The sequence below is a fragment of the Talpa europaea genome, assembly GCF_964194135.1.
Source record: "Talpa europaea genome assembly, chromosome: 7".
In the NCBI taxonomy this organism is placed as follows: Eukaryota; Metazoa; Chordata; class Mammalia; order Eulipotyphla; family Talpidae; genus Talpa; species Talpa europaea.
Genome location: NC_140074.1, coordinates 124991192 through 125014404, shown reverse-complemented (window position 1 = coordinate 125014404; position 23213 = coordinate 124991192). Strand labels below are relative to the sequence as shown.

The following is a 23213-nucleotide window of genomic DNA, read 5'->3' as shown; positions in this document are numbered from 1 at the left end:
GGAGCTTCCCCATCGGCGGGATGTGGGGTGGGCGGGGCGATTGGGCGGAGCTTCCCCTCGGCGGGAGGCAGGGTGGGCGGGGCGATGAGGCGGGGCTTCCCGTCGGCGCGAGGCGGGGCGGGCGGGGCACAGGGGCGGAGCTTCCCCGGCGCGAGGCGGGGTGGGCGGGGCGGGGCTCTCCCAGCCGCCCGCCGCCGCCCCTCTACTGCGCATGGCACGTTGCGTGCTTCCCCCCAGCAACCGGGCAGGCGGCGGCGCGGCCGTAAACTGAGGAGGCGGAGCTGAGCCGGGCCGGTGCTGCTCTCTAACTCCGGATCAGGTACCGGCTGGCGGGGCGCCTGGCGCGCTGCAGGCATCGTCCCTCTTCGCCCTGACGACGCTTCCATCTCCCCAGGGGCGGGGCTTCGCTCGATCGGCCGTCCCGGGCCCACCTGCCCTCCCAGGCCGCGTTCACTGCGGCTCTGGAGCCCGCGTGAGGGGCCGCAGCCCGGGCGGAGGGGCGCGGGCCCGGGAGAGGCGAGCGCCGGCCTTCCCGCCCCGCCTCGCCCCCCCGCGGCGGGGACCCTGGGGCCCAGGTGTCTTGTCGTTGGGGTCAAGCGAAGAGGTGGCAGGACCCAGTGCTGACCCCCCTCGCCCCCCTCCTTTCATCCCGCCGGACGGGTTGCAGGTCTCGTCCCCAGAAGGACAAAGAACAAACGCTTCTCATTGTCTCATGGGTTTCCAAGAATGCTGAAGTGTCTGCTGTAGATTTGGGTCAGAGAAGGGCGCTGGGGGTAAGGAAGTGAGCGCGAAGGAAGAGGAGTGGTTAAATAAAATTGTTCAAGTTTTCAGGAAAAGGGGAACTAACTTCTCTGCCCAGCCTTTTACTAGACTGTCCTGACATTCTAACTCGACCTCCCCCAAGAGGAAGAGCCATTCGAATTTAATATCTATTGAAGTAGAATCATACTGCGTTTTGTACCTGTGGCATTAACACAAATCTTCGTTGACTCACACATACTTTCTGGAGGCACCCCAAATTGTTTCTTGCCTCTGAGAGCTGAGGAAAACTCGTCTGGTTACCTACCTCAGTCCAGGAGCTGGTTAAGCTGAACTGATGAATCTATTCCCTTTTAACCAAGATTCTTATAGGTAATGTGGCTTAAATGCAGTCTCTATAGTTGTTATCCTAGACATGGAGGAAGTTTAGAACACCAGCCACAAAAGAAAAAAAAATAGCAGAAAAGGAAAAATGAATGAAGGTGGATGATTTCTCCTGTCTATAGCATTTGGCACTGACCACAGCATTGTCAAATCAAGGCCCTCTCTGACGTTGTTCTTTCTTGGTGTTAGGGGGAAATGATGTCCTGAGCTAGTCCCATACAAGCTTTGTGGACTCCACTCCCACTCCAGACTAAAGCCATCAAGACATTGGGAAGGACAAATCCCGTCACCACCAAAGGGAAGGTGGCTGGGACCTGAGGGTGGAGTTAAGCAGCCAGGTTGGGTATAAAAACCAAACACGTGGGCTTTGGGGTGGCTCGCTGTCGCTGGCCTCCTGGCTTCACCGCTCCTGGCTGGCGGCCAGCTCTCAGAGCGCCATTTGGGATTCCAGATCGGCGGATTGGGTAGGACTCATTTAAAACTTTGTCTCCCACTTTTCTCCCTGAGCTGTACATTTCCTCATTTGCCCTTCCCTTGTAAATAAACCTTTTATTAACCTTTCGCGTGTGCCTGCAGTAGAGCATTGATAAGTCCTTTTAGGCGCGCGGGTGAGGACCCACAGTCAGGCACCCCGTTTTGTATCGGGGCTGCTCCATAACAGTGGCACACAGTCTTGCAGTGTCTCTCTAGGTTTCTCTGTTACCACTGTGGTTTCTAGAACACAGGCAATGAGGCAAATCTACTGTCCTCTACCACTCACCAGAGTAACTGTGCTTTTACCCTCCCTGAGCCTTAATTTCCTTGTAAAATGGGGTTGATAATACTTACCCCTCATCCTCAGTTTTGATTCAGTAGTTTCAGTTACCTGTGGTCAACTTCTGTCCAGAAATAGTACCTACAATAAGATATTTTGAGAGACCACATTCTCATAACTTTTATTACAGCATATTTAAATTGTTCTGTTTTATTGTTATAATCTCTTGCTGTGCCTAATTTATAAATTAAACTTTATCATAGGAATGTATGTATAGGAAAAAACACTGTGTGTGTGTGTGTGAGTGTGTGTGTGTATACATACACATATATATGTATATGTACTATCCTCCTTTTCAGGCATCCACCAGGGGTCTTGGAACGATCCGATCCCCCTCGGATAAGGGAGACTGCCGTATGGTGACAATCTCTGAAGCATTTAGCACAGATCCTGGCATATAGTAAGTTCACCATAAATACTCAGTGCTTTTATTACTTAACAGGTACTGCACCACCTTTTAGTCTTGGGCACAGTAGCCCCTGGGAATGCAACAGTAAACAACTTGCATTTCCTGCTCTCCTGGAATCTCTTATTCTAGTGGAGGAGACTGATAAATATGCACATAAGAATGTGGTAGGTGTTAGAGTTGAATACTAACGCCTAATGGGCAACATAGGTTGGGGGAGGTGAAGGTCAGATGGGGCTTCCTGTAGCACCTGAGGTGAATAGTGAGTGACAGGTCTGATTCAACCAGGTTGGGGAAGAGAAGGAAAGCCAGCAGGGGAAATAGGATCTTCCTCCCACCCCTTTGGGCTCCACTTCCTATGTGCCTTTCAAGTACCAAGCCTAAATAAGGACCTATCCCAAGTCTTGCTTCCCAGCCTTCTGTTTTTCTCTCACCACTTTCTCCTTTCAGTCACTCAATAGCTTTCTTTAGCTGCTAATTCCCAAGCCCTCATAGCCGTTTCTAACCTCATTCTTTAGCATCAGTTTTACTTTTCTGACTGAATGCTGTATGTTTCCACTTGGATATAGAGCTGTTTTCTTTTTTTTTTTTAATTAATTAATTTATTTATACAAGCACTGGGTACAGTAGGAAGCGCGGGAGTGTGAGAGAATTCACCAGAGCCAAAGCAGGAAACAGAACAGGCAGACTGACAAAATACACTGCTGAGGGGGAGCAGTGGGCATGGCAGGAGAGGTCTGCGCACCATGTGGGACCCTCACTGGCAGCCGGGAGTTGAACCAGCGCTGCAGAGGCTGTGGGCAGCTTCGCAGCCCAGCGCGCAACCACTGCGCCACCAGGGGAGGCCCTAGAGCTGTTTTCTCAAGCTCACTGTAATTTAAAAACTTGAACCCATCTTTCCACTAAAGCCACTTCCACCTCTGAGCTTGCTCATTTCTATCCCAGATACACTGCTCTTCCAAGTTACTCAGGCACAAAAGATCAGATCCATCAGAGTTGTCCACAGGTTGAAATAGCCCCTGGATGAGGTAGCGAGTCCCTGGCATGGAAAGTTTTCAAGTAGAGACAAGATAACCTTAAAAAGTCTTCTAGGATTTTGCTGCGCCATGTGGGTCACCTCCCTGGCCAGGGATCGAACTTGTGCTGCAGTGGCTGCAGATAGCTTCACAGTGCTGCATCTTACCCCCTTGCACCACCAGGGAGGCCCTAAGGGGTAAATTTACAAGTATACCTTTAACCATTAGGAATTCTGTAACATGAGAACAGAAAACAGAGGAGACAGAAATGTCAAATAATAACAAGACTATTTCCCAGAATTGGAAGATCCAAATCTCCATGCTAAAAAGGCTGACTATATGCACTTGGCCTAGAAAGCAGCTAGTCTTGATGGCAGCAAGAGGATGGAGGGCCTTGGGAAGGCAGTCTTGAGGGGAGAATTGGAATGGATGAGTTTGAATGTATGGAAAAATATATTAAGTAGCAGAGATGTTGAAATATTTTTAAAATGTTAATAATAGCTGCGTGGTAAACCAAGTGAAAAGATGAGGCAATTACAGCTATGGGCGAGGGGGAGGATGACACACAGGGAAGGAGATACAGTCGTCCCTGTTCGCCTCAACTGTGAACCATGTTTGCATAGTCATAGTAATATAAACGTACACCATTGATTTAGCCAAAAATTATGCCAGACCTGTGTTGGAGAATGAAGGTAGGAAAATAAGGTGCAGGAAAGGGATGTAGAGAGCCGTGATCGGAAGTTAATAGGTAGATGACTAAAATTGATGTCAGAGCTATATAAACATTATTTAAGAATGATGAAAAGGATTTAAGAGCAGTCAAAAGAATTGAAGGTAATTGCTTTGGGTAGAGGTCAGTTAAAAAAGAAAACCATGTAACACTTTTTTTTCCTATAGAGATAGAAATATTTCATATTGTACTTGGTCAAAGTATATCCAAGTTTATTGTCACCAAAAGTTTCTCTAAACAAATCTTTAGAATCTAGCAATTTATAGGTCTAGTACTTTGAATGGTAGACTCATAATAAATTTTTGTTACTCAAAAAGTATTTCTAGAAAAGGAGATTTGACTAACTCAACCTGTTTCTATTTTTCTTTTAGGTTTAAATTTTTGAGATTGAAGTAGGTCAACACATTAGGAACTCATGTCTTTTCTTGTAAGTAAACCAGAGCGAATTAGGGTGAGTGTTTCTATTCTTCTGGCTTTACTATTTTTATTTTCTGAAAAGCAATATGTTTGGGCAGATATTGTAGGTGGTTTTTTATGTGATGCTCAGAATCATAAAGAAGCAAGGAATGTAAAAAGCAAAGAAGGGGTTGTAGCCTCCACTCCTGAGAAAAGAGCTTGCAGGCAGAGGCGGTGACTAGGGACACAGGCTGCGCTCCCTCCCGTTCATCTATTGGAGAAGGAACTAGGTGACTTGTTTCTGTGTGCCAGTCATACCACATCAAATGAGTTGATGGCTCACTTAGAGATGTAGCCTTTAATGATCTGTCCCCTTCCTGTTTGTTTTCAGTCAGTTTGTGTTTTAAAAGCTAGTGTCAAATGAGAATATTTGGAACTCTCTTTTTCCGAGAGTAGTCAGGGTTTTTTTTTTTTTTTTTTTAATGTTTAGCCAATTATACAAAAATGCCATTTATTGTTGTCTAGAAACAATCTGTGAGCAATTTCTTCCTTTTTGTTATTAATTTGATAATACAGAAAATACTCAAGTGTTCAATTATTTCATGTGAATAGTCAGGTTTTCAATTAAAGACTTTTTGAACATGAAAAATTTTATTACACCTGAAAATGTCACCTGCTAATATGATCTCAGGAACATTAATGGATTTAGCTTCTTTAGTCTTTATGATTTCGTAAGAGTATCTTATTTTAATTTATTATTTACTATTTAATTTATTTTATTACTTATTTACTTAATTTCTAAATGCAGTAGTAATTATTAACAATATGTAAGTACTATGAGACATTATAAATATACCACTTTCTAATTATAAATTACATTTTGTGGCACAACGCGTAGGAATTTTTTATTTCAAATTTTTTATTTAGATGCCATTTTTTTTAACTTGGAAAAAAGGTTGATATAGAAGGTAAAGAATGTTATTTTAGTTCCAATCCATAATCCATAGTGCAGTTTCTTTTTTAAATGTAAGTGCTTTATTCTTAATTTAGATATTACCTTACAATAAGCAATTTATTTCTGAATATTACTTAATTTTTTTGTATGCTTATGTATATAAGAGTAATTTCTATTGGCAAGAGTAAGCTTTACTGTTAATTAAGAGTTAAAAAATGGAATCTCTCCTTAGCTTGAACTTTATTTTTTCAGTGGAAAGAATGTCCCTAAGCCAGTCTTTAACACCAGCCCTTAAGTGAAATACAATCAATCTTGATTCCGTTGCTTTTTAATATGAGCTGCTTTTCTACTTCAACCTAGCCTGATTCAGGTGAAACCAGATCAATGATCAGTATGATGGAAATCCAATAGTCATTTGAAATAGGCCAGTAAAGTGAACTGTAGATTGGTCATGCTAGTTTGGTCGCTGTACACCTGATAGAAAATGTAAGTGGTGATGACTAGAAGCCCTAGTGGATGGAAGACTGCGGTTTGCTTCTTCCTTCTACAAACTGATAGAGATTTGTGCAAAACTAGTTTCTTCTATTTTCTGTTGCGAATTCCAAATTGGCATGAGTGATCCAAAGCATCTGTAATTGACAACCATTGAATGATAAGATGGAACCTGAAGGTTGCAAAGGTTATGTAAAAAGAAAGACATGGGGTTTTCTCCATTTTTAGGACCAGTACTGTGTATTTTTCATCTTGTCCAGATTAAGAATTACTCATCAAATTAGGCAATGAGGAATAGTTGATTTAAACCCAAGATTCTTTTCAAAACTTTTCTGTAGAAATGCATCTTAATTGTACTGCATGATTCTGTTTCTGTGGTTTTATGTTTTTGTCTGTCTCTCTAGTGGCTAATAGCTAATTTGTTGTGTCTTCGAAAAAATACTAATTCTCTCTGGGCTTTTCTTCTTTAGCGGTGGGTCTCGGAAAAGTTCATTGTTGAGGGCTTAAGAGATTTGGAACTATTCGGAGGTAAGTATAGTGCGGCATTTAGCCATCACTTCAGGGTAAATATTGTTACTGTTTTGTTGACAAAATCAGTTTATAGAAATTAGTGATTCTGAGGGCAAGTGTAAACTTTATTTGGCTTTTTTAGTGTAAACTTTATTTGGCTTCTTTTTGATTTCCCCCAAATCATGGTTTCCCCAAGATTTGAGGAGTATCTGGCAGTTGCCAGGTACACTGGACAGAAAACCAGTATTTACTTAAAGGCACATGTGTTTCTTCTAAATAGTTGTCTAGTTGAAATGCATGTTCTTAAAGGGGAAAAAAAACAAAACTTTAGACGGCTCTAGTCTTGAAGATTTTTAAAATAAAATTATAGTCAGGACAAAAGTATCAATAATATAAAAGTCCGGTTTTCTGATGAAAATAGTTGACTCATCTTTTCATGGTAGCAATGAAGTGATTTACAAGAACTAAGGAAAAAGTCTGCCGGGACAAAGTATTAGATGATGATGATGATGATGATTAGAAATCTAGATGTTGATTTCAGAATTAAAGTAGGTTTGCAACTTCAAGATTTCACAGGCCCAGTCATTCCCCTTTGGTTATTTTTGTGATCTTTAGCCAAAGAAAATTCCCTTCTGTAAAAATAATAGTAGTAGGAAACAGCAGTAGGAGTGGAGGCCCCTTCTTTGTGACTGAACTCCAAGATGCTCTCTTCAGGTCCAGTAGTTAAAGAAACAGATTGTCAGGTGAGCGTGCTGCTTGACAGAATATCCCCAGATAAGCTTCCGTAATTGAAAACTCAAATTTGTTAGTTCCTTAGATGGTACCTATTTATTTTCCTTCATGCTTCTCATTTGCTGTGTTTTAGACAAATGAGAGTTGAGAGAAACGAGTTGTTTTTGTTTTAGTTAGAAAGAATAAAAATTAGTTACACACTAAGGAAAGGTTAGTGGAACAAAAATACTGGTCCTCGTTTCATTTTCTTCCCATCACTGATGGGAATACAATGGACATTGGTTTAAAAATAAGTACTGGCATTAATGGAAGTTCAGTTGGGAGTTTAGTTTACAATTAATTAGTTACAAATATTCTAGAATACATGAATGAGCGATTTTGGATTTAGTGTTGAGTGTAGGCTTTCTGACTGTCGTGTGACAGTTCCTTAGTCACCAATCTGAGGAGGGTGAAGAGGTTGTTTTGTTTATTGTTTGTAGCGTAATGAAGTGTATTATTAAGACATTGGGAGCTGTGTAATGATTCCAGTACTTTACATTTTTACAGTTTTACATTGATGACTTTTATTACCTTTACAGAATGGAGGAAATCAAAAGCACAGATACAGGATTTGTCTGGTTTAAGAACAAAAGGTTATTTCAGTTGTCCTTTCCTTTTATTTATTGTCACCAAGAGCAGTAGAGGGCCAGAAAATCTTTGCCTTATTGGCTGTCAGAGTAGAATGATTCTGACTGGGAAACTGGTAGTGGTCCCACATATACATGTTGCTGTATCAAATGTTTTTTGCCTTTAAGAAAAGACCCTGCTTTCTAATCCCTCCACTCTCTAAGGAATAGCCAACCATCTCTATAACTTTGTAATGAAATTTTTATGCACAGTGTAAGATTCTGAGACCAACCTATTAAAAGGAACATTGCGTACACCTGAAAAGTAAATGTGTAAGCGGAATTATAATAGTTGAGTTATATTCAGTAAAGAATACCCATAGATTAGTATCCTTGCAAAGCTGTAGATTCATGTTTAAAACCCCATTTATTGGCAGCATTTCTTACTGTGATCTGTCTCTGTGTGTGTTTATATGTAGCACTGCAACCACTTTTTACTGTAATGACTCTTAAGTGATTTCTACTAATATATGTAGTCCTAAGTGCAGTAATTGCTGTTCTGAATGTGGGTGTGTCTTCTGCTCAAAAACCAACCGCCAACAATCAATTTCTTTACTCCAGAGCAGCCTCCGGGTGACACTCGGAGAAAAGTAAGTGACCTTTTAGGCTCTCAGCACTATGACTGTTGCATGGAGGTGACTTCTCGTGGAAGTTTGTGTGTTTTGTTGGCTTATCATTTTGTTTCTGCTTATCGTCATTGAGCTTTATCTGTAGTATAATTTTTTTACTTGTGGAGATTGAGGTTTCACCCTGGAAAGATTCTGATGTGCCATTTGAAAAGTGTCAGGCACTTTTCGTTTTCCTCTTGAGGATGAAGGTCTCCTTCTCTTCCTAGTCCTTCAGTTACCCCCACCCTCTCCAAAAAAAAAGAAAGAAAAGTTTTGATAGTCTAAAATAGTTAGTAATTAGTAGAACTAAATTTTCAATCCTTAGTCTATTAATAATAGATTTCAGTTCACAGAGATAATATAGATTTCTATCTAGAGTATAAAGTAGGACTTCCGACCTCCTATTTAAAAATCAAATCCAAAATTTAAAGGTACAAAACAGAAAATACATTTTTTATTGGCAAAAGTTGCAATCTTCTTGCCCTGCTTCCTATTCTGCTAGTTCATTTTACTTAAGTACACGCCAGAGGTATACAGTGAGCCAAGCTATTTTTTATGTAAATCAGCATTTTATAACAAGAATGAGAACCTTTCTGAGCAGACTTCTTACTCTTTTCATTTGACAAATATTTGCAGCTTTTGCAGGCAACCCCAAGATTGATTGAAGGATGATGATGTTTAGTGGGATTTCTCTTTGAGTAACACTTTGGCTTTACTTATATACTGCTTGTCAGGAGCACCTCTCTGTCAGATACAAATATTTTCCAATCCGGAGATCAAAACATTCCATGTAGGGATCAGTTAGATATATTCCAGAATACAATGCAAATTATATATAATTTTTGTGTTTTCTCAGCTGTTGATCTTATTATAGTAAAAGTTATCCTGTGTGAAACCTGTGGAAAGTTGAATGTGTTTATCTGTTAGCATTTCATAGCTATTGTCTTCATATGCTTTTATATTTTCTTTTAAACTCTTTAAACAAAGTTATCATTTGATGGTCATTTCTGGATAATAGTACCTTATATATTTTTCAAATGCTTCAAAATGAATAAAATGCTTTTTATAGTGGGGAAAACTAAGAAAAGCTTTCAATGGAATTAATTTCTTTAGGTTATTTGAGATTATATATTATGCCAATAAAACCATGCCATGCTGTGTTTAAAGAGAATGGGCTGTTTTATCTTTTTTTATCTGATTTTGACCTTTCTAGCTCAAAAGCAGTATAAGCTAACCTGCTTTTCTTGTGGCAATATCAGATCAGACATTTTCTTTTTAAAATATTGCCTTTGTTTCCTGGTTGGTTGGTTGGTTTTCCCAAATAAACTTGGTTTCTCTTCGCGTTCAGACCTAGAAAACATCCACAAGCAGAAACTTCTACTTTAGGATTGTTTCTGGTTGGGGGTGGGGACAGCAACCATGAACTACTTCAGCTTGCAGTGTGCAGTTCCAGGTTGCCCATGATCTCGAATTCCCAGTCACTTAAAGAATTTAATTTTCTAGTACTAGCTCCTGTGAATGGTTTTCTGTAGTCAAGAGAGAGTGGAAACACTTGTCAAGTTACTATCAGTAATTAATGAATTATTCCCTGCCTGGGCTCAATAAGAATGTATCTATCGTATGCAGCCTGGTAGACGTTGTGCTCCTATGTACTCAGGGCAAGGAAGAGGGGTAATTTCAGAAAGTATTTATCTGTAGTATTTAAAGTTCACTAATAACTGCATCTTAAAATGCAGTTGACCATCATAGTTGCCTTTTCAAAATGAGAAATGGTAGTTTTCTTAGAGATCAGAGGAGAGAAGCCCTTCAAAAATGAAAGAGTTCTCCATTTGCTTCTCATTGGGGTCACACTGTTACCTGCTAGATAATGCAGCGCTTTCTTATATGCAGTATCAAGTTCTGGTCTGAAAAGTGCCTGGTGGTGGGATCTAGACCTGTGTTTTCGGTAAACGTCATCATGTTGCGCCTGTCTCCAGGGGAACTAACCGGTTAAGGTTACTCTCATCTTTACCTCTCGGAAATGACAAGATCCTGGGCAAAAAACCTCAGTTCAAAATTTACTTAAATGATTTTTTTTTTTTGAGTATATTGTCTGCATAGCTGTAGGTGTCGGCATACACGCCAGTGAACAAGACAGACAAGGTCCCTGCCCTCCTGGAGCTTGCATTCTAATGGAGGAGACAGGCAAGAGATAAATAGCTGCTGTCAAGAAAGTGAAGCAAGGTGGACTAATAGTGATGAGGGGCCTACTTTACTTTCTGGACAGAGTCCAAAGATGACATTTAAGTTGGGATTTCAATAACGGGGCAGCAATGAGAAAATGGGGGGTAGGGTGGCAGGGGAAGGAATAGGGCAGGTATGTTTCAGAGGAATTTCCTGATTCCTTTACTTAATCACTATTTAAGTAATGATTTCTAGTCCTAGTGCAGATTTCCTAAGACTGCAAAGTGCTTGCTTGTGTGGGTCAAGGGGAGTGTGGTATAGGACGGAATCAGAATTAGCAGGAGCTGAGTCATAAGCCAGACTAGGGAGTTTGGGTCTGAAAACAGTCACCTGGGATTTGATTTAACTAGTGACATTGATTTTATTGAAGAGTAGATTAATATTTGAGAAAACAGGATTTGCAGAACAAGAATATATGTATGGGCTTTGAGATAATAGGGCTAAGAAATGGGACTCCTCAAAGCAAACTTAGTTTGTAGCTTATAAATTCTAAATGAGGAGTCGCTGTTCCAGAATGCTTGATTATGTATCTCATGGCCATTAAATGATCCTGGAATATGTTTTCAGAGCCTTTGAAAACACCAATAAGGCTAAAAACCAAAATTAGTCTAACTTTAACTTTTGATCAAGCTTTCCTTGGGATTCTGTTTCTTCCATTTTCTCTTTTCCATTTGTTGAACAGGAGAGCAACCACCTAGTAGGTGGCAAAAAGGGAGGAAAAGAATAGCATTAACATTTGCTGAAAAAGTGCTATACACTAGGCAGCACTAAGTTCTTTGCATATTTTATGTCACTTAATAGTCACAGTGATCCTATGGAGTGGGAATTATTCCCCTCTTTGGAGGTTAGAGTGACTTCCTCTGGGTCACAGAGTAAGTGATAGATCTGAGTTCAAGTTCTGCTTCTGTCTGGCCCCTGAGCCTATGGTCTGTGTTATACCATATGTTTTGATTAAAATAGCTGTCCCGGGCCTCCCCGGTGGCGCAGCGGTTGAGCGCTGGGTTGCGAAGCTGCCCGCAGCCTCTGCGGTGCCGGTTTGATCACCGGCTGCTCCCCGGCCACCAGAGGAGGGTCCCACATGGCGCGCAGACCTCTCCTGCCACCCGCTGCTCCCCTCAGCAGTGTACTTCGGTCCTTCTGCCTGCTCTGCTCCCCGCTCTGGCTCTGGTGAATTCTCTCACCCTCCCGCGCTTCTGACTGTACCCAGTGCATGTATAAACCAAAAAAACAAACAAACAATAAATAAATAAATAAAGACATGCCTCTAGAAAATTAAAATAAAATAAAATAAAATAGCTGTCCCAAATTATCTTTCCAACATTTAATAGATGTTGGACACAAAAAGTTTTCCTGAACAAGTAACTTTGGGAAGTGCTAGGTTAGACAAGTTTCCTTACTATGAATTTCTCAAAGCCTTAATGTACAAGTATGCCTTGTGGTTCTCCATGAGAGCGTGAGCTGTATTTTCTAGCTAATTAATTGGACATGTAAATGTTTTTCACATATCAGCTGCCAAGATCAATGTTCTGTGGCGCTTACTTTGGGGAAATCCTTAGTAGAAAAATGGACAAGAGACAGAAAAAAGGCATGTTCACCTTGAAGAAAACCAACATGGCCAGTAAATACATGAAAAGATGCTCAACTTATTAGTTATCAGAGAAATGTAAATCATGCCCATGATGAGATTGGCAAAAATTAAGTCTGAATATACCAAGAATTGGGGAAAAAAATGGATTAATGAAAACATATTGTTGGCAGGAGTGCAAGTTGGTATAACCATTTTGGAAAATAATCTGGCATTATCTCATAAAGTTAATTTTTCATATACCTTCTGACCTAGCAAGTCCACTCCTAAGTATGAGCTTTAGAGTAACTCTTACATATATATCAAGAGACATTCAGATGAGCTTCCAGTTGCAGAGTTCATAGTAGCTGGAAAACAACCCAACGCCCATCAGTGTTGGAATGGATAAGTTGAGTTATAATGACAAGATGAATCTTCTACAACATGGTGAACTATAGCTAAATACAATATGGCTGAATCCGGCCATATAAAAAATTGATTGAGTTACATGTTCGTGGGGCGTCTGGCGCTAAACCATTCGTAGACGACCTGCTTCTGGGTCAGGGTTTCGTACGTAGCAGAGCAGCTCCCTCGCTGCGATCTATTGAAAGTCAGCCCTCGACACAAGGGTTTGTATTTTTAAAAAAAAAGAAGAAAATGGAAAAAAAAAATTGATTAAGTTATCATGGGTTTTGATTGCTGACAGGGCTGTTTTGCTTGATTCAGTTCTTATTGTCAGCATAAGTGGTGAGTGAGGCAGAACCCCACTTGGTCCCTTTCCCCATTATCAACTCTTGAAACCAGATGCACTTGGAAATGTCAAACCCCAACAAGGTGATAACACTTATTAGAACTTTCTCAGTTCACACACTTCTGGCTAGTGCTGAGCCAAGAGCTTTGCGTGAGTTCATGAAGACCTTTTCCTGACTAGAGGGCAGATTTATGAAGACAGCGTGTAAACTATGAGCTCTCCTTAGGTTTCTCCATTTCAGTTAGACACACATATGGAGAGGATCCAAAGGAAAGAAAAATACTCAGTCCCTAAATCCTACACATAAATTTAGGTCTGGAAGAAGAAAACAGCCTAGCAAGTAGAAGGAAGAATTGTTGGTCCGCTGTGATTGGTCTGAAAGTTTCCTAGGCACTTTCCTTCAGGACCTCAAAAGCCACAGGTGTCGCACTGGTACCCCAGATGCCTGGGATCCAGCCTCACTTGCAGCTTGAGTAGGGAGGAACGAAAGAGCAGGTGGCTCCTGCTGCCTTGGGGAGCGCTGAGCTCTGGCAGCCGAGTGTATTGATTGTTTTCTTGATTCATTGGAAATACTAGGGAAACACTGGTCTTGACTCATGAATTACTATAGAGGGATTTCTTAGGGTCACATTTTCCCTATGGCAGGAGTCAGCATTTGACCTTTGGGATCTTGTAGTCAGGACCTTAAAGATAAGACCCTAACGCAACAGAAATTCAAGAGAACCTGCTCCTCTCCACTTCCCTTTCCTAAATGTACCTTTCTCAAACATCCTTTCCCTAAGAATAGCATCCTTTTTAGCAAAGGAGCCAGTTGTTGGGAAGGACAAGCAAATCGACAGTTGACTGGAACTAGCCCTTGTTGCCAGGTAGCTCTAGCACTTGTGTAGGTAGCTCTAGCACTTACTTGCTCTGATATTAATGCTGATTAGCCCCGATCACTACGTCTAATTTTTCCTTTACATTTCACATTGAATACTCTGGCACGACTCCTTGCCCCAGAGTCAGAACATGGTTTGCCCACATGCCCATCTCCTGTGGGTCTGAATTACCACCCCCACTCCTATTCTACCCCCACTTTTCTCTTACTAACCTTTTTTTATTTTTCTTTAGACCAATGAGGCAAGCTCAGAGTCGATCGCATCCTTCTCTAAACAGGAGATCATGAGTAGCTTTCTGCCAGAGGGAGGGTGTTATGAGCTACTCACCATTATAGGTAATGTGCAGAGACTGTCGTGCCGTCACACTCCAGGGGACGGCTACAGCCTCTTCAGCAGCATGGTGCAGGGGGACACGTGGGCTCCTGTGGGTCTCCTTGGGTTTCCTTCTGCCAAGTATGGGAAAAGAGATCCTATCCCCAAGAGGGATGCTCTCCTGCAAGTTTTTCTTTTTAACTGTTTACTTCCGGTGCCCCCGGCCATGGTCAGGATGCTTGGCTGAGAAAGAACTGATGGGAGAAAAATCAAGAAGTATCAGCCATGAAAGTAACGATAGTGAAAGTTTCTACTTGAATTTTCTTTTTAAATCAAATCCCTTTAAGAAGATGAAAACTTTTGTCACTGTTGTCTTCTTTAATGGCATTCCTCTTTTCTTTTAGGAAAAGGATTTGAGGATCTAATGACAGTGAATCTAGCGAGGTACAAACCAACAGGAGAGTATGTGACAGTACGAAGGATTAACCTGGAAGCTTGTTCCAATGAGATGGTGACATTCCTGCAGGTAATGACGGGAATGGGACACTCAGGAGGTGGCTCGCAGCTCCAGTAGGATTTACAGGGCACTGCTTACTTCTGTCTTCTGAAAGTAGCTGGCAGGAAATGAAAGTAGACAAACCAAGAAGTTACGGAAACTTTCAGGGCATATCTTGGGCATTTGGCACTAAGGCCTCTGTAAAGCTGCTCAGACCAAAGCATATTCCCCCCTTTCTTCTCCAGAGAGTTCTCTATGGCTCATTTATTCACTTGTTTATTACTTAGAGAGACTGAATAATTTGCCCATGGTTATAGGCAAGATTCAAAACCAGCATTCCAGATGCAGGCAGCTTGCCCTGCCACAGGCCATCTCCTGGCTGTTGGCATCCTATTTGCCTGAGGTCCCTTTCTGTTGAAGAAGTGAGTAGCTTCCCTCTTGTTAAACTGAGCGAGGCCGCAGGTCTGGTCATCGACTGGAAATTGATTCTCCTGTGCTGATGAGGACTTGCCCTGACACCTCCTTGAATCTAGGGCCTGGGGCAGGAAGGGTGCGTTCCGTAGAGTTCTCTGCAGGCCCTCCCTCTTCTTTCTTTTTTTTTTTTTTTTTTTGTGGGACCCTCGCCGGTGGCTGGTAATCAAATTGGCGCTGCAGAGGCTGCGGGCAGCCTCCCAACCCAGCGCTAAACTGCTGCGCCACGAGGAGAGGCCCCCCCTTCTTCATTTACGATGTTTTTCTGAATTCAAGCTCCTCGATGGCTCACTGCATACCAGGTCATGTGTTCAGAGCAGTTCTGTGTGTCCAAGGGTAGAACAGAAAGCCCCAGCTTCCTTCTCTGGGAAGAAGCTGTAGTCAGATGGAGGTGAGACGGCGTCAACTCAACCCCTCTGCGGAGGGCCCTGGACTTTCTGTAATTCTGTTGTCCAATTTTTTCACATCTTTTGCCCAAATTTACTTTTAAATCCCATGGGTCTGTGGGCTCCGTCGAGGTCAGGCTTAGTCTGAGGCTGCTGGAGAGGGAGTGGCTCGTGCTCAGCGGTTGTCACTGTCACTCTCCCTGGCGCAGGAAAACATTTTCTGTTTGCTTATCTTAAAAGAGGAATTCTGTGCATTGACCCTTGAAGTTGAGCTGAACTAGTAACTTTGTACGTGTTCAGCCAAGTATGTTTCATCATGAAAAACGGGGGCCCTCTGCTTGTTGGCAGCAGCTCTCCTGGTTGTCGGGGAATTGTGACTTGAGGTTCAGGATTGGGGCCACTTAGGCAGAAGCTGGCAAAGCAGTGTTGGCTTCCCTGTAGCGTCAGCAGCCAGGGCTTCTCTCATAGCGGAGGGCGCCTGCTTGGGTTGCTGCCAGGACTCTGGGGACTCTGGCAGAGCACCCTGAAGATACTCCTGCGCCACCTTTGTGTTATTCTCCAGTGCCCCTTGAATCTGACACCAGCCTACTTGCTTTCAGGGGGAACTTCATGTCTCTAAACTCTTCAGCCATCCCAACATCCTGCCATATCGAGCCACCTTTATTGCAGACAATGAGCTGTGGGTTGTCACATCATTCGTGGCATATGGTGAGTGGCAAAGGGGTCCTGGTAGAAAGGGGTTCTGAGAACTCTGGTCAGCTTGCTTACGTGGTGTTTCCCTTCTCTGTTATCCTTCCCTGTCTCCCCACAATTCCCTTCCTCAGGTTCTGCAAAGGATCTCATCTGCACCCACTTCATGGATGGCATGAGTGAGCTGGCGATCGCTTACATCCTGCAGGGGGTGCTCAAAGCCCTCGATTACATCCACCACATGGGCTATGTGCACAGGTGCGTGCTCGCCCTGGTCACCCCTCCCTCGGGCAGGTGTCTGTGTCTGTGCGTTCTCAGTGGAAGGTGGACTGAAGTTTGTGAAGCCAGAGTTTAAATCTAGCCTCGGGTCCTGCCCTTACCCCAGACTTGTTGGACTGAACAGTTAGCCCGTTGGTACGGACTCTGTGGCGTCTCTCTGCCCAGCAGCTTGGTCCTGAGAATAGTGTGAGAGGAACATCAGACAGGGCCCTTTCTACCCACGGCCCCAACTTCCTTGGGGCACCCAGACTGGTGTGAATGTGCCCCAGAGTTGGCCCTGTGCCGAGAGGCAGAGGCAGGGTTGCTTAGTTCACGTGTCAGAAAAGGTGACTCACGATGGGGACCCTCTCTAACACCACACACAGGAGCACTCCCGATGAACTGAAGGCTAAATAGCATGTAAAAGCTACAAACTTAAGCAGAAGGAAATACTTTTGTGACCTGAGCTCTAGGAGAACTCCCAAGTGCTTTACAAGCACAAAACATGAGGCAGAAAAAAGTGGATGGATTTGATTATATCAAGATTAAAGATTTCTCTTCAGCAGAGGGCCGCATGAACAGAGTTAAGTAATGGGCAAGTATGTAAAAGTTATTAACTTTGTCTAAAACACATGGGAGATTAGTAACAAGGAAATCTTGTGGCTCAACAAGAAAAGGAACAGTAAAGCAATAGAAAATAAGCAAAGGAGGGACCTCCCTGGTGGTGCAAGGGGTTAAGTCTCAGCACTATGAAGCTATCGACAGCCACTGTAGCACAAGTTCAATCCCCGGCCAGGGAGCTGACCCACAAGGTGCAGCAGACCTCTCCTGACTCGCCCGCTGCTCCCCTCAGCAGTGTATTTCAGTCAGTCTGCCTGTTCTGCTCCCCACTCTGTCTCTGGTGAATCCTCTCACCTGCATACAGACATACCTCTGGCCTGCACTCTGACTCTTGTCTGCATAAATGAAATAAATCATAAAAAAAAAGAAAGAAAGTGAGCAAAGGATATAAAGTTTATAAGGGTGGAAACCCCGAAGACTCATAGACATACGAACAAACAGTCAAAGTGACCAACAATCAGAAAGGCAAATTAAAACAGGATGTCGCCTTAGACACCTGAGACTGTCAGTGATTCAGAGGTTGAATGAGGCCAAGGGCAGGGAGGAGGTGAGGCTTCCTGTCTGCTTAGTGGGAGATGGCCCAACCCAGGACCAGCTGTGCTCCCCAAAGAAACCCTTACGGACCCCTCAGGGGACATGGTGGTGCTGTCCTGGTTCACATTCATGGCAATCAGTCGCAAAGGAAGTCTCCCTTCCTGGAGAACACGGAAATGAATGTGTTAGATTGCCCCCGAGAGCAGGCGGCAGCCAGTGCAGAGATGCGGCGAGCCCCACAGCTGGGCCTGGAGAACGGCACGGAGTAGAAGGGGGACAGTGGGGCGCACGACACAATACTGTTAGGCGAACTGAAAACGCGCATGGACGAGAGAGGTGCACTGGGTGAGCGTGAGGCACCCATGAGCAGATGGAGAGCAGCAGGTGGTAGGAGAAGGAGGGATCTGTGCGCGTGAGAGAATGTAACAGAATATGAGTGTTTTTAAATCGGGTGATCTGTAAAAGAGGCCATGTAAAAGAGGTCTCTGTTTTTGAACGTGTTTAAAAGTTTTCTTAAGTGTGTCTGCACACAGTGTCTGCCTAAGTGTCTGCCACAGCGCGGGGAGAAGCTGGCTACATCTAGTGCGTGGAGACCAAAGACCCGTGTGTGAGGGGCTCCTGCTGCCTCCTGACGCTCTCCTCCTGCCCGCACCCGCAGGAGCGTCAAAGCCTCCCACATTCTCATCTCCGCCGACGGGAAGGTCTACTTGTCCGGGCTGCGCAGCAACCTCAGCATGATCAGCCACGGGCAGCGCCAGCGTGTGGTCCACGACTTCCCGAAGTACAGCATCAAGGTTCTACCTTGGCTCAGCCCGGAGGTCCTCCAGCAGGTCCGTGCCCTGGTCCTGGGAGCCCCACCTGCCACCGGCTTAGGGTTTTCCAAGGAAGCCTTCAGGAATTTCCTGGGATGGGGGGTGCCCTCTGCTTCTGAGGGCAGGGCTGGTTTCTGATGGGGGCTCCCTGCTGGCAAGCAGACCTGGGCGGCTCCTCAGCGTGGACATTATCTGCCATTGCAGTGATGTCGTTTCCCTCCGAGGGGCCCCAGGCTGTACCTGGCATAGTTCGCTCCCTTCAGAGAGCTTCACCTCTGGGGAGGGCGAGCACTTGCGATCCGCCGGCTGCACAGCGCGCCGAACTCTGTTTCTTTCGAGCCGCACTGCACTTCGGGAGGACAGGCTGGGGGCGTCTTCAGCAGCTGGTCCTGATTTGGGGACAGGCATTCGCTCCCTCGCCTCAGTTTTTGCTCCACCCTTCTTTTTCTAAGAACAGCTATCAGGGCAACAAATGGAGTGATCTGTGGCTTTTTTCTCCTGGCTTAGAATCTTCAGGGTTATGATGCCAAGTCTGACATCTACAGCGTGGGAATCACAGCCTGTGAACTGGCCAATGGACACGTCCCCTTTAAGGATATGCCTGCCACCCAGGTGAGCTGCAGCCCTGTGGTGTCCTCTTTCTGCCTTCCATCCACACTGGGGAAGCAGGCAGTGGAGGACACTGGGGGGGGGGGGGGTCATTGTGTAACTCTCGTTTTACTTCTCTGTGATAAGGGCTGTGGCAGCAGAACCCAGCTGCGGTGGCTCAGGAGCAGGCCCACTGTCAACACACAGGGCCTGGAGCCGGGGTGCAAGGGAAGCCCATATACCATGTCTCCATTCAAAGTGTTTAAATCACACTAGCAAATTGGTATAAATTTTTAAAATGTTTTCTCCTACCTTGGTAGTATACCTGGAAGGTCATGTTCCAATTGAGAGTTCTCAGGTTCTGTGCTACCACTTTCGGCCAGTGCCTTGGGAACATCCGTTCTGCAAGCTCAACCATTATTCACGCCCCCTGCGCACGACTGCCTCTTCGCCACTCCTAGATGTGCACGGCAGGGGAGAAGCCCTCTTCAGGCCCAGGATGTAGACTTGGGTTGTTTGTACAAAGATTACCACAATGTAGAACCCCGGAGGAAGGGGAGGCTGGGGTGCAGGCTCTGAGTGAGTCTCTCCCTGAACCCACAGGCGGTTTGCTCTGTGGGCACGGGGGCAGCTAGAGAATGGCCAGACGGAGCCCTGTAAAGCAGGTGGCCCAGGGAGCCTTCTGGGAAGAGGTGATAGTTGAGTCTTGAAAGCAAATAGGAATTGTGTGAAAAACAGAAACTAGAAGGAGATTCTTAGGCAGAGGGAACAACGTGCAAAGAAAGCAAGAAAGGACAGGATCTGGGAACAGCAAGTGATTTTAAGTATCTAAAGTATAGGTACTTTTGGGGGGCTGCTGGGTGATGGGGCTGGAGAAGGAAGCAAAGGCAGGTCAGGAAGGCTTTGTGTGTCATGTTGGGGCCTTTGGTTCCCGTCCCAGAGCATGCTGGAGACTTGGAAGCACAGGAGCAATAGCCTCAGGTGTGTGTTCTAGAAAGATTACTCCAGCAGGTGGATTAAGTCTGGCAGGCCAGTTAAGAGGATGTGGAAATCTCGGTCGAGAATCTAGAAAACCTGAGTGAAACAGTAATAGAAGGATGCATAGGAAGGTGTTCAAAGGCTATTTCTGGTCTAGAAACATCTCTGTCCATTAGAACTTTCTGAGATAATGGAAATAATCTGTCTCTGAACTATCCAATATGGTAGCCACTAGCCGTTATGGCTGCTGAGCACTTAAAATGCAGCCAGTGAGAGTGAAGGGCTGAATTTTCAACCTAAACTGGTCTAAACATAACGAGCCGCATGTGGCCCTCAGTTTCCATTTTACACAGCTCTGGGAAGATTTTCGGGTTCTGGTGTGGGCAGCTCAAGACGTTCTTGAGGACAGCGATCTCCAGAGCAGGCTGGATCTCTCTGTGCTGAGTCTGAGGGTTTAGGAACAGCCACTGAGCTTGTCCTGCCCCAGGAGACCCCGCTCCCTTCAGCCTGCTGCAGCACCCAGGATAGGGTGCGGCCTGACGGACCCCGTCTGTTCCGGCTGGGCGTGGCAGTGGGGTTGGGCTGCGAGGAAAATGACCAGCTGCTGTCCTCGCCCTAGGGTGAGGCTCCGCAGTTCAAGGGAGCGGAGCCCCTACCGTGCAGCCACAGAGAAGGGTCCCTCGTCAGTCCGCCTCTGCTCGGCCTGGTGAGGGTGTGACTGCTGAGCCAGCGGCCGGCGTCCCTTTGGGAAAGTTACTCTTAACCCACGTCGGTCTTTACTCCCCCCAAATCACATCTGTGTGTTGGGGAAAGGGGATTTGTAAAGAAACTGGAGGCTTCCAGGGGCCCCAGCCCAGGTCCTGGCTCTGTCCTGCCAGATGCTGCTAGAGAAACTGAACGGCACGGTGCCCTGCCTGCTGGACACCAGCACCATCCCTGCCGAGGAGCTGACCATGAGCACGTCGCGCTCAGCAGCCAACTCTGGCCTCGGGGAGAGCCTGGCCACCAGCACCCCCAGGACCTCCAATGGCGACTCACCTTCCCACCCCTATCACCGCACCTTTTCCCCCCACTTCCACCACTTTGTGGAGCAGTGCCTTCAGCGCAACCCCGACATAAGGTATTTCCGCTGGGCTGGGAGGGGGCTCCTGGGAGAGAAGAGGGGGCTCAGTTCAGGGCAGGGTTTGAGAGGGTGCCTCTCAGGAAAGGTGGGGTTCTCAGAGAAGTCTGGACTCCCTGTGGCAAGAGGACGCAGCCCAGGGTTTGTTAGGAAGCCAGCCTGGGTGGCCCTCGCTCTTCTTTCAGGAAGGAAGAGGGGGCACTTGAAGATAAACTATAATCTGGGGTACAGGGGTCACGGGGTCTCTCTCCCCCTTTCTCTACAGACCAAGTGCCAGCACCCTCCTGAACCATTCTTTCTTCAAGCAGGTACAACCGCACTTGCCTTCAGCTCCCTGGGTGGGTTCTGGGATTTTGTGTCTGGATCTGACGACCCTCCGTCCCTGTCGTGTCGGGGCTTCGGGGGTCTCTGCCCTCCCTCTCAGTTAAAGAACGGCCTTGTTTCTGAAGCCCTTAAAGGCCGTTGCTGTCTCTCGTGGAGACTCTCGGCCCCAGCATTCCGTCTGTCACTGCCGTGGCTCCTGGCCCGCAGGGCCCGGGACCAGCACGGCAGAGCCCAAGCTCACTCTCTTCCCCAGATCAAGCGACGTGCCTCAGAGGCTTTGCCCGAGTTGCTTCGTCCTGTCACCCCCATCACCAATTTCGAGGGCAGCCAGACTCAGGACCACGGTGGACTCTTCGGCCTGGTGACAAACCTGGAGGAGCTGGAGGTGGACGACTGGGAGTTCTGAGCCTCCGAAGAACCTGACCCTGTCAGCCCAGGGCGTGTGAGCCTCCAGGGCTCTCCTGGGGGCCGGCCACGGTCCCGCCCTCCTGATGCGGGTCGGGTAGGAAGGACATTTCCGCCAGGAGAGTCTGCTGCTTACTGACTGGGAACGAAATTCCCGGAGAGAGACTCTTCTTTCTTGCTCCCAGCCTTCTGAGACACGCGGGGATCCCGCCACCAGGGGCCAGGAGAGGCTGGCCTGCCGCCTTCCCAGCCCTCCGGAGGAAGAGACGCTGTTCCGGCCCCGGCAGCCCGAGTCCAAGCCCAGGGTTTGGCTTATCAACCCAGGGAACTGTGCGCCCTCCTCGCCCCACTCCTGCTGTCCTGCCGGCCTGACGCCATTCATGTCTTCTCAGATCCTGTAGGTCCAAGAGGGGCAAGCAATAAGCAACCTATCCCCCCACACACGCTGCTGCGCCCTAAGAACTGAAGAGGAGGGTATTTTCCCTGTTTAAGCTCCAGGCTAAGGCTGTCCTCATCCCTTTTACCACGAGGACCCTGACACCCAAAACCACCCCACAGTTCTGTGCAGCTTGTTCCTTCCCCACCGAGAGCCCGTCTCCTGCCACTTCCTTTGGTGCTGTCTCCACTCGCCATAATGTCTTGCCTTGCCTGAGGGCTTCTGTCTTACGCTGTTAGTTTCATAGCCAGAACAAATTAAAATTTTCAGAGACTGCATTGGCGGGTGGCGTTGTTTTGTGTGCTGGCCAACCACGCCCAGGCACGAGTCCCCCTGCTGGGTTCGTCCGGGGTGGGCCCGCCAGGCCTGGGGAAGCGCAGCAGAGTCCTCTTCTGGGGGGCGGCCTCACCGCTTCAGTTTCTCTTAAAACCTACATTAGACTTGTCTTTCATCTACCTACTTTTTGCATTAATTTTAGTCGGTGGCCATCAGACTGCTTTGATGGAGTCAGGCAGCTGCTCACCTTGGGCAGGAAAGGTGTGGAGGACTTGGTTTCGTAACATGATTTGCAGCGTCTCCTTACCATTGGGAATACTACCCAAAGGGCAGGCAGCCTAAGAACTGTTGTCCTGCCGGGTGATCAGTGGGCACTGCAAAGGGGTGATTCTTAACCCCACTACCCTCCTTGGGGCTTGCGCCCAGTCAGTCCCTTCCCCACACCAGGCCCTCAGGGCTGAGAGTAACCCCCTGCTCAGGGACTGCAACTGGAGAGGAAGTGCCCCTCCCACTTCCCTGAAACGGCTTTGAACCATCAGATACCCTCATGTTGCCTTTCTTCAGAATTTGTAGTAACAGTTTAAAAAACATTTAAGAACCTCTTTCCTTGGCAACCGGGAAGG

At 46.0% G+C, this 23213-nt stretch overlaps 1 protein-coding gene across 4 annotated transcripts; it reads left to right on the top strand.

Annotated features, from left to right (window-relative positions):
* Window positions 1–4524: 4524 nt before the first annotated feature.
* STRADA (STE20 related adaptor alpha) lies at window positions 4525–22002 on the top strand (the record flags this gene model as incomplete). Of its 4 annotated transcripts, none has more annotated exons than XM_084238898.1 (12): window positions 4525–4560; window positions 6423–6480; window positions 8421–8449; window positions 14116–14218; window positions 14600–14721; window positions 16148–16256; window positions 16373–16496; window positions 18310–18481; window positions 18971–19075; window positions 20908–21149; window positions 21415–21457; window positions 21727–22002. In XM_084238898.1, 12 exons carry the CDS (start codon window positions 4525–4527, stop codon window positions 21877–21879), a joined length of 1296 nt encoding a protein of 431 aa, XP_084095024.1. The 4 variants fall into 4 exon arrangements, with proteins under 4 accessions (XP_084095024.1, XP_084095023.1, XP_084095025.1 ...); XM_084238897.1 differs by having other exon boundaries at window positions 8388–8449; XM_084238899.1 differs by lacking the exons at window positions 6423–6480; window positions 8421–8449.
* Between the last annotated feature and the right edge of the window lie 1211 nt (window positions 22003–23213).